Source organism: Somniosus microcephalus, chromosome 14, assembly GCF_052327205.1.
Source record: "Somniosus microcephalus isolate GS21.2 chromosome 14, FLI_Smic_1.0, whole genome shotgun sequence".
Lineage (NCBI taxonomy): Eukaryota > Metazoa > Chordata > Chondrichthyes > Squaliformes > Somniosidae > Somniosus > Somniosus microcephalus.
The window spans coordinates 85526333-85540282 of NC_141000.1; the positions used below are offsets into that span (position 1 = coordinate 85526333).

At 44.1% G+C, this 13950-nt stretch overlaps 1 protein-coding gene across 1 annotated transcript in view; it reads left to right on the top strand.

The window, feature by feature from the left end:
• Positions 1-13950, top strand: part of cfap91 (cilia and flagella associated protein 91) — a 133483-nt gene that overhangs the window by 9846 nt on the left and 109687 nt on the right. Inside the window, exons 3-4 of the mRNA XM_086006853.1 lie at positions 7565-7722; positions 9514-9597. Of these exons, the coding sequence (XP_085862979.1) occupies positions 7565-7722; positions 9514-9597 (242 nt within the window). The remainder of the gene's footprint in view (positions 1-7564; positions 7723-9513; positions 9598-13950) is intronic.

Here is a 13950-nt window from a genome sequence, read left to right on the forward strand (position 1 = left end):
CCTGTGTTTTTAAGCAGAGGAGGATAACATGGAGGAGGAAAGGGAAGCTAGGAGAACACAGCATTATATGCACATTCTACACCCGATGTACAGGTATCTGTACCACAGAGGAAATATCTAAATTTTTCATATAGGGAATGTCTGACACCGTCATAAAGCTGTGTCAGCTGTTGGAACCTGACCTGCATCCTCTTTCAACTAGGGGTATATCTTGTCTGTGGCTTTGAAGGTAATAACTGCACTTTTATGCATCCAGATGCTTCAAGTAACATTACTTACATCAGTCAGTCAGAGGTTCATTGTTGCATTAGACAGGTCACGGATGCCCTTTTCAGGCACTCCTCTAAGTTCATTCAATTATACATGGACCCAGCAATGCTGATGACACCTTTTTGGAATCCAAGGAGAGGCCATAAATGGATTCAGTAAGGCCTTGAATGGTACCAAGATCATTGTGGAGCAGACAGTTGGAATTCTCAAGTCCCGTTTCTGGTGCCTGGACAGCTCGGAGGGAGCCCTGCAGTATAATCCAGAATTATAATGGCATGTTGTATGCTCCATAATTTGGTCATTACAAAAGGATTGGGACTTCCAAGCACAGAAGATGAAAGGGAGAAGGTGCTGGGGACCAATCTACTCGTCACAACGTAGAATCCCAGGAGAGAGAGGAGGTGGGGAAAGACAGCCCGTTGTCAGAAGCATGTGCCATCAGGCAAGAGATCATCAACAATTTCTTCCAAGGGGTACCCTCTATTTGAATGACACAGTAAAGCCCTTCATGATCCCTTACCTTTCTCTCAGATAACTGGTCAGTCAATCTGTAATACTTTCAATATCCTCTCTGGGATAGAACAGTTACAAACATTAATGACCATATATGAAGTCTACCTTGAAAAAAATACATAGAATTTCCAAAAAGGTACCTGCTTACTACCATTTTGTCCCTTCTGTGTGCCCTACTGCTACCTGTTAATAGGGTGACTACCCCTTGTGCCGAGCACTCCTTTCACGTGTGATTCTAGCCTCTTACTCCTACATGGTGTTACCTCACTTTCAGGCGATTGTGAGCTTTGTGACCAGGAGCTCTTGAGGACTGATAGGGCATTACTCTCCGTGAAGCCAATGTCCTTAAAAGACCATGGACCTGATGGCCTGCATCCTAGGGTCTTAAAAGAAGTGGCTGCAGAGATAGTGGATGCATTGGTTGTAATTTACCAAAATTCCCTGGATTTTGGAGAGGTCCCAGTGGATTGGAAAACTGCAAATGTAATACCCCTATTCAAGAAAGGAGGGAGACAGAAAGCAGGAAACTATAGATCAGTTAGCCTAATATCTGTCATTTGGAAAATGCTGGAGTCCATTATTAAGGAAGTAGTAGCAGTACATTTAGAAAATCATAATACAATCAAGCAGAGTCAGCATGGTTTTATGAAAAGGAAATCATGTTTGACAAATATATTAGAGTTCTTTGAGGATGTAACGAGCAGGGTGGATAAAGGGGAACCAGTAGATGTAGTGTATTTGGATTTCCAGAAGGCATTCGATAAGGTGCCACATAAAAGGTTATTGCACAAGATAAGAGCTCACGGGTTTGGGGGTAATATATTAGCATGGATAGAGGATTGGCTAACTAACAGAAAACAGAGTCGGGATAAATGGGTCATTTTCAAGTTGGCAAACTGTAACTAGTGGGGTGCCACAGGGATCAGTGCTGGGGCCACAACAATTTACAATCTATATTAATGACTTGGATGAAGGGACCGAGTGTATTGTAGCCAAATTTGCTGATGATACAAAGATAGGTGAGAAAGCAAGTTGTGAGGAGGACACAAAGAATCTGCAAAGGCATATAGATAGGTTACGTGAGTGGGCAAAAATTTGGCAGATGGAGTATAATGTGGGAAAATGTGAGGTTATCCACTTTGGTAAACAGGAAGGCAGATTATTATCTGAACGGCAATAGATTGGGAGAAGGGGAAGTGCAACGAGACCTGGGTGTCCTTGTGCACCAGTCGCTGAAGGTAAGCATGCAGGTGCAGCAGGCAGTTAAGAAGGCAAACTGTATGTTGGCCTTCGTAGCGAGAGGATTCGAGTACAGGAACAAGGATGTCTTGCTGCAGTTGTACAGGGCCTTGGTGAGACCACACCTTGAGTATTGTGTGCAATTTTGGTCGCCTTATCTGAGGAAGGATGTTCTTGCCATGGAGGGAGTGCAGCGAAGATTCACCAGACTGATACCTGGGATGGCAGGAATGACGTATGAGGAGAGATTGGGTCGATTGGGCTTATACTCGCTGGAGTTTAGAAGAATGAGAGGGGATCTCATTGAAACTTATAAAATTCTAACAGGACCAGACAGACTAGATGCAGGAAGGATGTTCCCGATGTCGGGGGATTCCAGAACCAGGGGTCACAGTCTGAAGATAAGGGGTAAGCCATTTAGGACAGAGATGAGGAGGAATTTCTTCACCCAGAGAATGGTGAACCTGTGGAATTCTCTACCACAGAAGGCAGTTGAGGCCAATTCATTAAATATATTCAAGAAGGAGTTAGATATATTTCTTAAGGCTAAAGGGATCAAGGGATATGGGGAGAAGGCAGGGACAGGGTACTGAGTTTGGATGATCAGCCATGATCTCATTGAATGGCGGAGCAGGCACGAGGGGCCGAATGGCCTACTCCTGCTCCTATCTTCTATGTTTCTATGTAAAAAAAATAAAAAAGCAAATTATTATTTAAATGGAGAGAGACTACAAAATGCTGCAGTACAGAGGGATCTGGGGGTCCTGGTACATGAAACACAAAAAGTTAGCATGCAGGTACAGCAAGTAATTAGGAAGGCAAATGGAATGTTGGCCTTTATTGCAAGGGTGATGGAGTATAAAAGTAGGGAGGTCTTGCTACAACTGTACAGGGCGTTGGTGAGACCACACCTGGAGTACTGCGTGCAGTTTTGGTCTCCTTATGCAAGGAGGAATATACTTGCATTGGAGGCAGTTCAGAGAAGGTTCACTAGGTTGATTCCTGAGATGAGGGGGTTGTCTTATGAAGAAAGGTTGACCAGGTTGGGCCTGTACTCATAGAAGTTTAGAAGAATGAGAGGCGATCTTATTGAAACATAAGATTCTGAAGGGGCTTGACAGGGTAGATGTAGAGAGGATGTTCCTAGAACTAGGGGGCACAGTTTCAGAATAAGGGGTCGCCCATTTAAAACGGAGATGAGGAGGAATTTCTTCTCTGAGGGTCGTGAATCTTTGGAATTCTCTACCCCAGAGAGCTGTGAAGGCTCGGTCATTGAATATATTTAAAGTGGAGATAGATTTTTGAACTATAGGGGAGTCGAGGGTTATGGGGAATGGGCAGGAAAGTGGAGTTGAGGGCAAGGCCAGATCAGCCATGATCTTATTGAATGGCGGAGCAGGCTCGAGGGGCTGAGTGGCCTACTCCTGCTCCTATTTCTTACGTTCTTATGTTCCAAAGCCACGCTACTTGTGCATCCAATGTCTACCAGGACCAGACTAGAAGCTCCTGTCTGTGCTGGCTCTGGAGAGTGCTGCATTGATGCTGGAATATTGTCATTGTCCGTGAGAAGCAGCAACATCTGCACCTGCTATTTGCAGTCCACTAGTGATGGGCACGGGCTCAGATAGGCTAATTGTCTGCATTTTAGCAGGTTGAATAGTGCCAATTAAGTCCTGAAAGCCCTAAGTTAGGATTCTCTTCAAGCCATCTATAGCAGCTGTCATTGTTGCCATTGTAGAAATGACAACTACCCTTAGAGCCTCCTCCTGATATTTTGAGGCTGCATTGATTTCCTGGACTGCCAAAGTCACTATGGTCTCCCTCATGTCGTGCCATACCTCCTGCATTGTATTGCAGATGTAGGTTGTCGACTCCTCTAACTTTTCCATCATCTGCACCATATGAGAGGACCCTGATCCACTGCCTACACCTGTGATACTTGCGACTGAATCATAGATCCCTTAAAGACTGGGCCCTGATTCTTTGATCCTTGGGCTTCTTGACCAAGAGCAGATGTTTCTTCAGCATTCTCCCAGCTCCTCCTACTCACTGGTACTCTGTGATTCACCTGGTGATATCTCTTCTGTCTCACTAATGCGTTCATCCCAAGTGTGTGTATCTGGGCTGGTGCTTGAATAAGTAAGGTGCCGTGATGGAGTGAGTGAATCATTTGGAGGAAGAGCCCTCTGGAGGTGCCAGGTTGCTTATCAGCTGTTTCTTTCTGTAAGTGATCAGCAGTTCTGAGGGACATTAAATTTAGGAAGACACTCTCTGAATTGTGAATCAGAAGATGTGACTGAGCAATGGCAAGAGACGTTAGAAGTCATTAGAATGTCTGCACACAGCTACAACTCACAGTCTGTAAGAATTCCACCCCACTACCAACCTGAACCTGATGGCTCTCCTTCAACTTCTCCATCTCCCATTGACTCCTAACTATGTCTGCCCAGGAGTTGCAGAGCTTCCTCCTCATGCCTACTGAGGGGCCTGATACTAGCAATTCCTCCACCCATGACAGTTCTTTGCCTCTTGTTGAGTGCATGTTACTGTTTTGCAGAGAAAAGAAAGATTTAGACATCCTAATTCACAATGGCCCTGAATTTGCGGTCGGAGGCTTCCCGCGGAGAAATGCCTCCGATCCACAAATAAAATGCCCACGTACCTGGGGCCTCGGGATCCACGGAGACTTGCGGTCCTGGGGCTCTCCGGGTACACATGGGCAGAGGCCCACGTATCTCAGGGGTGCAGGCGGTTCGCAAGTGCCCCATGGATCACGTGGGTTGGACCAACGAATGACCGAAGGGAATTCCCCATTCATAATTATGGGGACTCTATGTATGTACGGAATCCCCATAAGTATGAATGGGAACACCCAAAAAAATACACCTAGACATCAAATAATTTTTTTTTAAATCACATTTAAAATGGCATTTAATTAAATATTTAAAACAAAAATTTAATTTTTTGAAAAACAAATGTACATGTTTAAAAGGGGCTAAAAATAAACTTACATTATTTAACAAGTTTTTAAATGTATAAATTATTGCTAAAGTTTTATTTTTCTGTTTCTTAAAATTCTTGTGCTGGTAAAACCAGGCTTTACTCCTGCTTTTAACAGGCGTAAGAATTTCACGGGCCTTCACTGGGCAGAAGTTTGGTAAATAGCCCAAATCTGCGTCTGGTAAATAGCCCAAATCTGCGTCTGGTAAATAGCCCAAATCTGCGTCTGGGTATGCCCTTTTCCCAGGGATGTGCACGCAGCGCATGCTTAAACCCGGAACTTGCGTGGCTCCTACGGGAGCGTGCACACCTCGTATGCACCCGTAGGGGCCGCAAATTACGGCCCAGTGTCCTTTCAACCGTTTATCTGCAGACATTCCCTTGTGAACATACTATTAGGTTCAGGCAACGCACCAATTTTTTCACTTCTTACTCCAGCATTACAGGAAATGATTTGGGATGGTGAAATGGTAGGAGAGGAGGTGTACCCATGCGGGGATGATGGGGGGGTCCCTTGTACCTACTAAGGGTCATTAATTTTATCTTAGACACTATATAATCCTGGGTAGTGTGGGGGTCAGTCCTGCTTCTAGCAGTATCTCAACATCTGTATGGGCACTTGTGTCTTCGATTACCTTGGCCAGTCTGGCGAGGTCATTAAAATATTTCCGGCACTGAATAGTTGTTTGTGAAGTGGTAGAGATGATACTGATTGCTGGTGCCACCTCTCTTCAAAGTTACTCCTCATCTTTTTTCTGAGTCTTAACTCCCTGGGTGCCAAAGGACTTTTGTCTTCTGGCTCTTATCTCTGCCAGTATTATCTACACTGTAGCGTTTGAGAGATTTGGAGCTTTGGTCATTGTAGATCTCCCAGATGGTGCGCTTGCTTCTGCCATCACTTTTCAATGTTCAGGTGCAACTCCAGCTTTCTCTGTCCCTGAGTGACCTGCTCGGCTTGTGACCATTACCTTTATCTGCTGCAGCCTGCCACGATTTCCCTCCTTCCCAGTGGTGGAGACCCAGCCAGTAGTGAGATTCTCGCTGAAATCTGGCCCGGCACACTTAGAGACCCACCCAAGGAAAAAAGGTGATCTAGTGCCAGTGGGATCACATGGGTGGGTGGAAATCTTGTCCTGCCATTTTGCTGACAATGATGGGAATATGCTCATCACTGTTGTCATGTTGCCTGGTATTCACTATTTATTGTTTTTCACTGTGCTAATGGGTTCTTCCTGAAATGGAGTAAGCAGGGAGCCGTTGTGTTTTTTTTCCACTTCTATATATGCAATGTCTATTTTTGAACACTAATTACCACCTTCTATACGTTTCAGATTTTTACCAGCACTAATTTGTGACTGGGTTTCCTGAGATCCACGGTTGTCTTTGGAAAATGTGCCTGCATGTCGTGTGTCTTTAAGTGATGCCATAAACCATTATCATATCAAGACCTAAAAGACAAACTTGATTGTAATTTCTGCAAATTACAGATATATTTCCTCTTTTCAAAAATGGATATACAAGAAGCCATGAGTGCAACCACTTTAGTTTATAAAAACTCTGCAATGCCAACTGGCAGGTGGAATGTTTGTAATGAAGTAGTGAGCTGCTGAATGACACAACAAGTCACAAATTATTCCCCCCCCTGCGATCCCCGATTTTCATCCCCCCCCCCCGCGATCCCCGATTTTCTCCCCCGCCCCCCGCGATCCCCGATTTTCATTCCCCCCCCCGCGATCCCCGATTTTCTCCCCCGCCCCCCGCGATCCCCGATTTTCATTCCCCCCACCCGCGATCCCCGATTTTTCTCGCCCCCCGCGATCCCCGATGTTCTCTCCCCCCCGCGATCCCCGATGTTCTCTCCCCCCCGCGATCCCCGATGTTCTCTCCCCCCCGCGATCCCCGATGTTCTCTCCCCCCCCGCGATCCCCGATGTTCTCTCCCCCGCGCGCTCCCCGATTTTCCCCCCCCCCCAATCGCCTGCCGATCTTGCAAACTGCCTCCCCTCCCCCCGCCCCCCCACCGACCCTCTCTTTCCCACCTCCCCCCACTGATTGCCGACCCCCTGCCGCCAATTCCTGAAACCCCCTCTCCCACTGATTGCCAACCCCCTCCCAATTCTCGACCTCCCCCTTCTGCGATCCCTCCCCCGGACCGACCCCTCGCAACTAAGGCCTACGCGCTCACAGCCAGCCAGCCTCTCCGGTCTTGCATTCAAATGAGGCCCTGCCGGTAAAGTTGGCAAGGCCTGCAGGAAACCCGGCCTACTGGGATTCCCACCTGCCTCGGAACCCCTCCCCCACTCCCCCTCCCGGCTTCCAACCCACCTCCCCGAAGGAAATTTGGGTTTTCTGTTAAATACTCTATAGTTGCAAGGCATATTGTTATGAAGTGCAAAAATGTTTATTACATTGACATCTCTAATTTACCGTTGTACTAAGCAGTGACATAATTGTATTTTCATATCCATATATTTATGTTAGTGTGTGCAATTGTCTTTGGGTCTAGCTATCACAAATTCTGTCTATTTCTTTCTATCATACAGAAAAAAGTACCTGACTATAAGGCCATGTTCAGTAATTTGCAGCATTTCCCAAGGTACACCCTTCAGCTGGATCACAATGACCCTGTCCCAAAATTTGTTGATCAACGCTGGAGAGGATATATAGAGAGAAAACAAGAAGCCATCAAGCAACTGGCGGCGTAATTTCTATTTTCTTTTTAGATAAGCTAGAGCCTAATCCACATATACTTTACTATAAGCAAATCTTATAACTGGAGTTCAATCATATTTGAAGAGCACATCTTGCTACAGATACCTGTTTGAAAAATTTAATTATTGCAAAAAAGTTTTAACATTGTTTTTTGAATTCTATTTTTGTTCATTTTATATATTTTTTATAAATTGTAAACAGCTATGACATTATTGGCGAATTGTTTGAGAGAAGTGGCTGATTGCAGTGGGGAACAATTTCTGTGGCGTTTTCCCCATCTCCTACTGTAACACCGGTAAAGATTGGCAGAGCCCCCTTGTAAATGGCCCTCATAAATGGCCGTTTTTAGCAGTTTACACCATTTCTCTGGGGGTTCCACCAGTCTTCCTTCAAAGTTAGATTAGGAGATTAGGAGAACCCCCTAGGAAATTTTAAATGAGTGTATGAGGGAGCTCAGTTAACATTAGTAGATGGTCATTAAACCAGATGCTTCAAAGATCTTGTCAGCTCAGCTGTGTGCTAAGTCAGTGTAAAATTCATCTCAGCCAGTTCCTTTTATGTCTTTGGGGCTCAAAAATATCAAATGAAGCAGACAGGAAAGATAATGCTCGAAGATTTGTGTTGGTGGGGTGGGTTAGCACATTTTCTCTTTGTCTAGATTTGAACGTAGCTAAGACTGATCATAGAATCATAGAATAGTACAGCACAGAAGGAGGCCAATCGGCCCATCGAATTTGCGCTGGCTCTTTCAAAGAGCAATCCAGTTAGTCTCAGTCCCCTGCCCTTTCTCTATATCGCTGCAATTTCTCCTTCAAGTATTTATCCAGTTCCCTTTTGAAGGCTACTATTGAATCTGTATCCACCGCCCTATCAGACAGTGCATTCCAAATCCTAACCACTTGTTGCGTAAAAAGGTTTTTCCTTATGTCGCCTCTGGTTCTTTTGACATTCACCTTAAATCTGTGCTCTCTGGTTATCGATCCTTCAGCCATTGGAAACAGTTTCTCTTTATTTACTCTATCTAAACACCTCTATCAGATCTCCTCTTAGCCTCCTCTGCTCCAACCCCAGCTTCTCTAGTCTATCTATGTAACTGTAATCGCTCATTCCTGGAACCATTCTAGTAAATCTCTTCAGTGCCCTCTTCAAAGCTTTCACGTCCTTCCTAAAGTGTGGTGCCCAGAATTGGACACAATACTCCAGCTGGGGCCGAACTAGTGTTTTATATAGGTTTAGCATAACCTCCTTACTTTTGTACTCTATACCTCTGTTTATAAAGCCCAGGATCCCATATGCTTTATTAACTGCTTTGTTAACCTGTCCTGGCACCTTCAAAGATTTGTGTACAAGCACCCCCAGGTCTCTCTGTTCTTACAATTTTAAAGGGGCTGTATCATTTAGTGTATGAAATTGTGCCCTGTACCCCCAAGTTCAAGTCATTAATGTATATCAAAAACAATAGTGGTCCTAGTACTGAACCTTGGAGAATGCCACTGTATAGCTCCCTCCAGTCTGATAGGATGAAAGTCTTCTCTGTGCTGCCTTGTAAAGGTTCGATGCGAAGTGAGGTTAAGCAGTTCAGAGAAAACTAATTGCAATTCAGCAAGAATATTGTTTTTAAAAAGTCAACATATGAATATTTTAACAATTTATTAAAAAGTGCATTGATACTAGTCTCTACTTAGAGAATTATTTTGCTTGTAATTTGCATTTTTGGCTTTTACAAGAAGCAGCAAAATTGATTCAAACCCATGACACAAATATTTTCTTTTCTTCCCAGTAATAATCCTTATATTAAAATGCAATTACAAGTACAGGAAGATGCGCAAGTGAGTGGTAGGAACCGGTACAAGTATTTCACAAGGTAAGATAACCAAAGAAAATAATTTTTCTGTTTGTCAGTATTTTTGTTACAGTCAGCATGAGTATAAAGTGAAGAATACTACTTTTTATTCATGTTGCTTAGTTTGAATTATTAGATAATTTGAATTTGTGTTATAAAAGTCTCCTGTGTTGTGTTATTACAATTACTGGATAATTCAGATTTTTTTTTTACTGCACCCCAATGGCTTGTTTCTCATGTATACAATTGGTATAAAAACACAGCAGTTTCATTTAATTTTGAGGCTCTTGTACAGATCAATCTTTCCAAGTTTTGTAATCAAATGTTCTGTTTACAATGATGAACTGGGCTAATTTATATTTTTGGTACACTTACTGCTTTGCATATACGTGTCAGTGTCCAGCTGATACAGCTATGTGGTTTAGTTTTACAGCAATGTTAAGTCTTTTGTAGAACAGGATCTAAATGGTTGAGTTCTCCAATCTGGCTATATGCAGTGTTCTGCAATGTACTTGGACTTTCTGCATTTATTTATAGTATTCTGAATTTCCAGCAGCAACAATGCATATGATTTGTTTGTTTGCTGCCTGATGCACACATTAATAGAAAATAACTATCTCTCTATTTCCCTCTCAAACAGCACACTGCTTTAATGACTTACTCAATCTGAATCCTTAAAGCTAAGTCACATAGTGCGATAGCAGTCATCATGTACTGGGTCTAAAGTGGGTTCAAGGCTGGGTGAGGAGCGGCTGTCCAGGAGCTGCCGCAAAATATGTGGGTGAGAGAGAACCTGGAGGTAAATCTGGGGCAGGGTGTGGGCCTGGGCTGGGGTGCACCTCTTGCCTGGTCTGGATGGCCTACCTCTTGTAGTTGCACTGGGTCATGAGCTGCAGGCTCAACTGGTACTAGCAACATGTTCAGGTGAGTGAGAAACAGTGATTAGGATGGGACTTGGGAGTTAAGGGACCAGGACCTGGGGTTGGGAGAGTGCTGGTACACAGAGCGATGTAGGAAGAATTTAGGGCCCAAGACTTGGGAAACGGTATGAGGGGCACAGCCTGCGAGTAACTGGATAGCTTGGAATGGAGATATTGCGTGTCCCTCTCTAAGAGAAGAAGGAAGGGTAGTCTGGCTGCAGAGCAGAAGCGTGGTCTACAGGGCAGAAGTGGCAGTATAGTCTGCTGAGGGAGTCAGGCCAGGAGTGGTTAAGCTGGTTATAGACCAGGAGTGGGCCCTATAGCGTGAGATTGGGCCAGATAACTAGACTTCAGCCAGGAGGCAAGGAGTAGAATGGAGCACGAGTTCAGGAAGGAGCATTTGTGTAGGGTAGGGCTGGGGTGAAGAGCACAGTATTAGGTCGGAATGGGGAGCAGGGCACTTGACTCAGGAGCGGAGCACTTAGGTGGAATAGGAAGAGGAGTATTGGGCAGGAAGTGGACACTTGGACATGGAATGTAGCACTGTAGTAAGGATGGGAGTGGAGTATTTGGGGTTGCAGGTCAGTGCTTGAACAAAGAGCAAAGCACTGAGTTGGGGCAAGGAGTGCAGCACTGTGGAAGCAGAATCTGAGTTACAGTGAAAAGCACATACATTTAATTGGTCTCTGGTAACCACATGACTGATAATCCATTAAATGTCACTTGGTTACCACTCAAATGTCTGGCAATGGACAGACACATGTCATTGTTAAAAAAAAAGAAGCAGGCACAAATGTATAGGGTACAATAATGTCGTGGTTATGACACTAGACTTGCAACCCAGAGATTGAGAGTTCAAATTTCATCATGGCAAAATTGAATTCAATAAATCTAATAATTTTTCAGCAGGTACTAGAAAGTAAATGATCATGAAAGCTGTTGGATTGTTATAAAAATCCAACTGGCTCACTCATCGGAAGGGAACTTGCTACTCTAAGGTGGTTTGGCCACCTCCTGGTAACTTCAGTGGTTGACTCCCGATGAGCTGTGAAATGGCCTACATTTGCTATAATAGTTTGCAAAGAAGGTCCACCAGGGAACTATAAATTAAAAGGGATGTATTTTTTTTTTAAATCACCATAACTGTCACAAAAAAATCCAACAAAATAAGCATACATATAGTATTAGGATAACAAAATGTTCATGGACCTGTATGGAGTGACCATGAAGCTGTCAGATTGTTGTAAAAACACAACTGGTTCACTAATGTCCTTTTAGGGAGGGAAATCTGCTGTCCTTACCCAGTCTGGCCTATGTGATTCCAGTCCTACACCAACGTGATTTATTCTTAATTGCTCTCTGAAGGGGGCCATTCAGATGTATGAAATCACTACAAAGAAAACCACTTTCTCAGGGCAACTGGGGCATCCCGAGAATACATTTTTAAAAACATGTTATAAGGATCTTTGCCATATAGAGTCATAGTCATAGAGTCATAACGGCACAGAAGGAGGCCATTCAGTCCATCGAGTCCGTGCCGGCTCTTTGTAGAGCAATCCAATCAGTCCCATTCCCCCGCTCTATCCCCGTAGCCCTGCAAGTTTATTTCCCTCAAGTGCCTATTCAGTCTCCCATTGAAAACATTGAGTGCCTCCCCTTCCACCACTTCTGTCGGCAGCGAATTCCAGGTCATCACCACTCGCTACGTAAAAAAGTTTTTCCTCACGTCCCCCCTGTATCTCTTGCCCAATACCTTAAATCTGTGTCCCCTAGTCCTTGTATCATGAACTAGTGGGAACAGTCTTTCCCCGTCTAGCCTATCCAAATCCGTCATAATCTTGTACACCTCTTCCAAATCACCCCTCAACCTCTTTTGCTCTAATGAAAACAAATCCAGCTTCTCCAACCTGTCCTTGTAGCTAAGATTCCCCCTACCCGGAATCATTCTGGTAAATCTTCTCTGCACCCTCTCAAGGGCCTTCACATCCTTCCTAAAGTGTGGTGACCAGAACCGGACGCAATACTCCAGTTGTGGCCGAACCAGTGCTTTATAAAGGTTCAGCATAACTTCTCTACTTTTGTACTCAATACTTCTATTTATGAAGCCCAAGATCCCATATGCTTTGCTAACCACTCTCTCAATATGTCCTGCCACCTTCAGGGACCTATGCACATTAACTCCCTCTGTCCCTGCACACTCTTTAAAACTGTGCCATTAAGTGTATATTGCCTCTCCCTGTTCCTTCTGCCAAAATACATCACCTCACACTTCTCTGTATTAAATTTCATCTGCTACTTGCCTGCCCATTCTGCTAGCCTTTCTATGTCCTGTTGCAGTCGATTGGTATCATCATCACTGTTTGCCACACCCCCAAGTTTGGTGTCATCGGCAAATTTAGAAATTCTACTCTGTATTCCAATATACAGGTCATTTATTTATATCAAAAAAAGCAGTGGCCCCAGCACTGACCCTTGGGGAACACCACTGTCTACCATCCTCCAGTCTGAAAAACAGCCATTTACCACAACTCGCTGTTTCTGTCCCTAAGCCAGTTCCTTATCCAAACTGCCACTGACCCACCTATTCCATGAGCCTCAATTTTGTTAACCAGTCTTCTATGTGGTACTTTGTCAAACGTTTTCCAAAATCCATGTAGACAACATCCATTGCATTCCCTTCGTCAATCCTCCCTGTTACTTCATCAAAAAATTCAATTAGATTAGTCAAACACGATCTGCCTTTTACAAACCCATGTTGGCTCTTGTTAATTAGCTTAAACCTCTCCAAAGACCTGTTAATTTTTTCCTTGATTATTGGTTTCTAAAACTTTACCCACCACTGATGTTAAATTGACTGGCCTGTAGTTACTAGGATTGTCCTTACACCCTTGAACAATGGTGTCACATTTTCCACTTTCCAATCCTCAGGCACCTCCCCCGCATCTAGGGAAGATTAGAAAATTATGGCAAGCCCTTCCGCTATCTCCTCCCCCAAAAGTATAATGTTGCAGTGCTGTTTTTTATTCCACTTTACTGATAATAGCATTGCCACTCAGTAAAAAGAAAGAAAAGAAAGACTTGCATATTTATATAGCGCCTTTCACGACCACCGGACATCTCAAAGTGCTTTACAGCCAATGAAGTACTTTTGGAGTGTAGTTGCTATTGTAATGTGGGAAACGCGGCAGCCAATTTGCACACGGCAAGCTCCCACAAACAGCAATGTGATAATGACCAGATAACCTGTTTTTGTTATGTTGGTTGAGGGATAAATATTGGCCAGGACACCGGGGATAACTCCCCTGCTCTTCTTCAAAATAATGCCATGGGATCTTTTACGTCCACCTGAGAGAACAGATGGGGCCTCAGTTTAACGTCTCATCCAAAAGGCTCCCTCAGCACTGCACTGCAGTGTCAGCCTGGCTTTATTTGCTCAAGTCCCTGGAGTGGGACT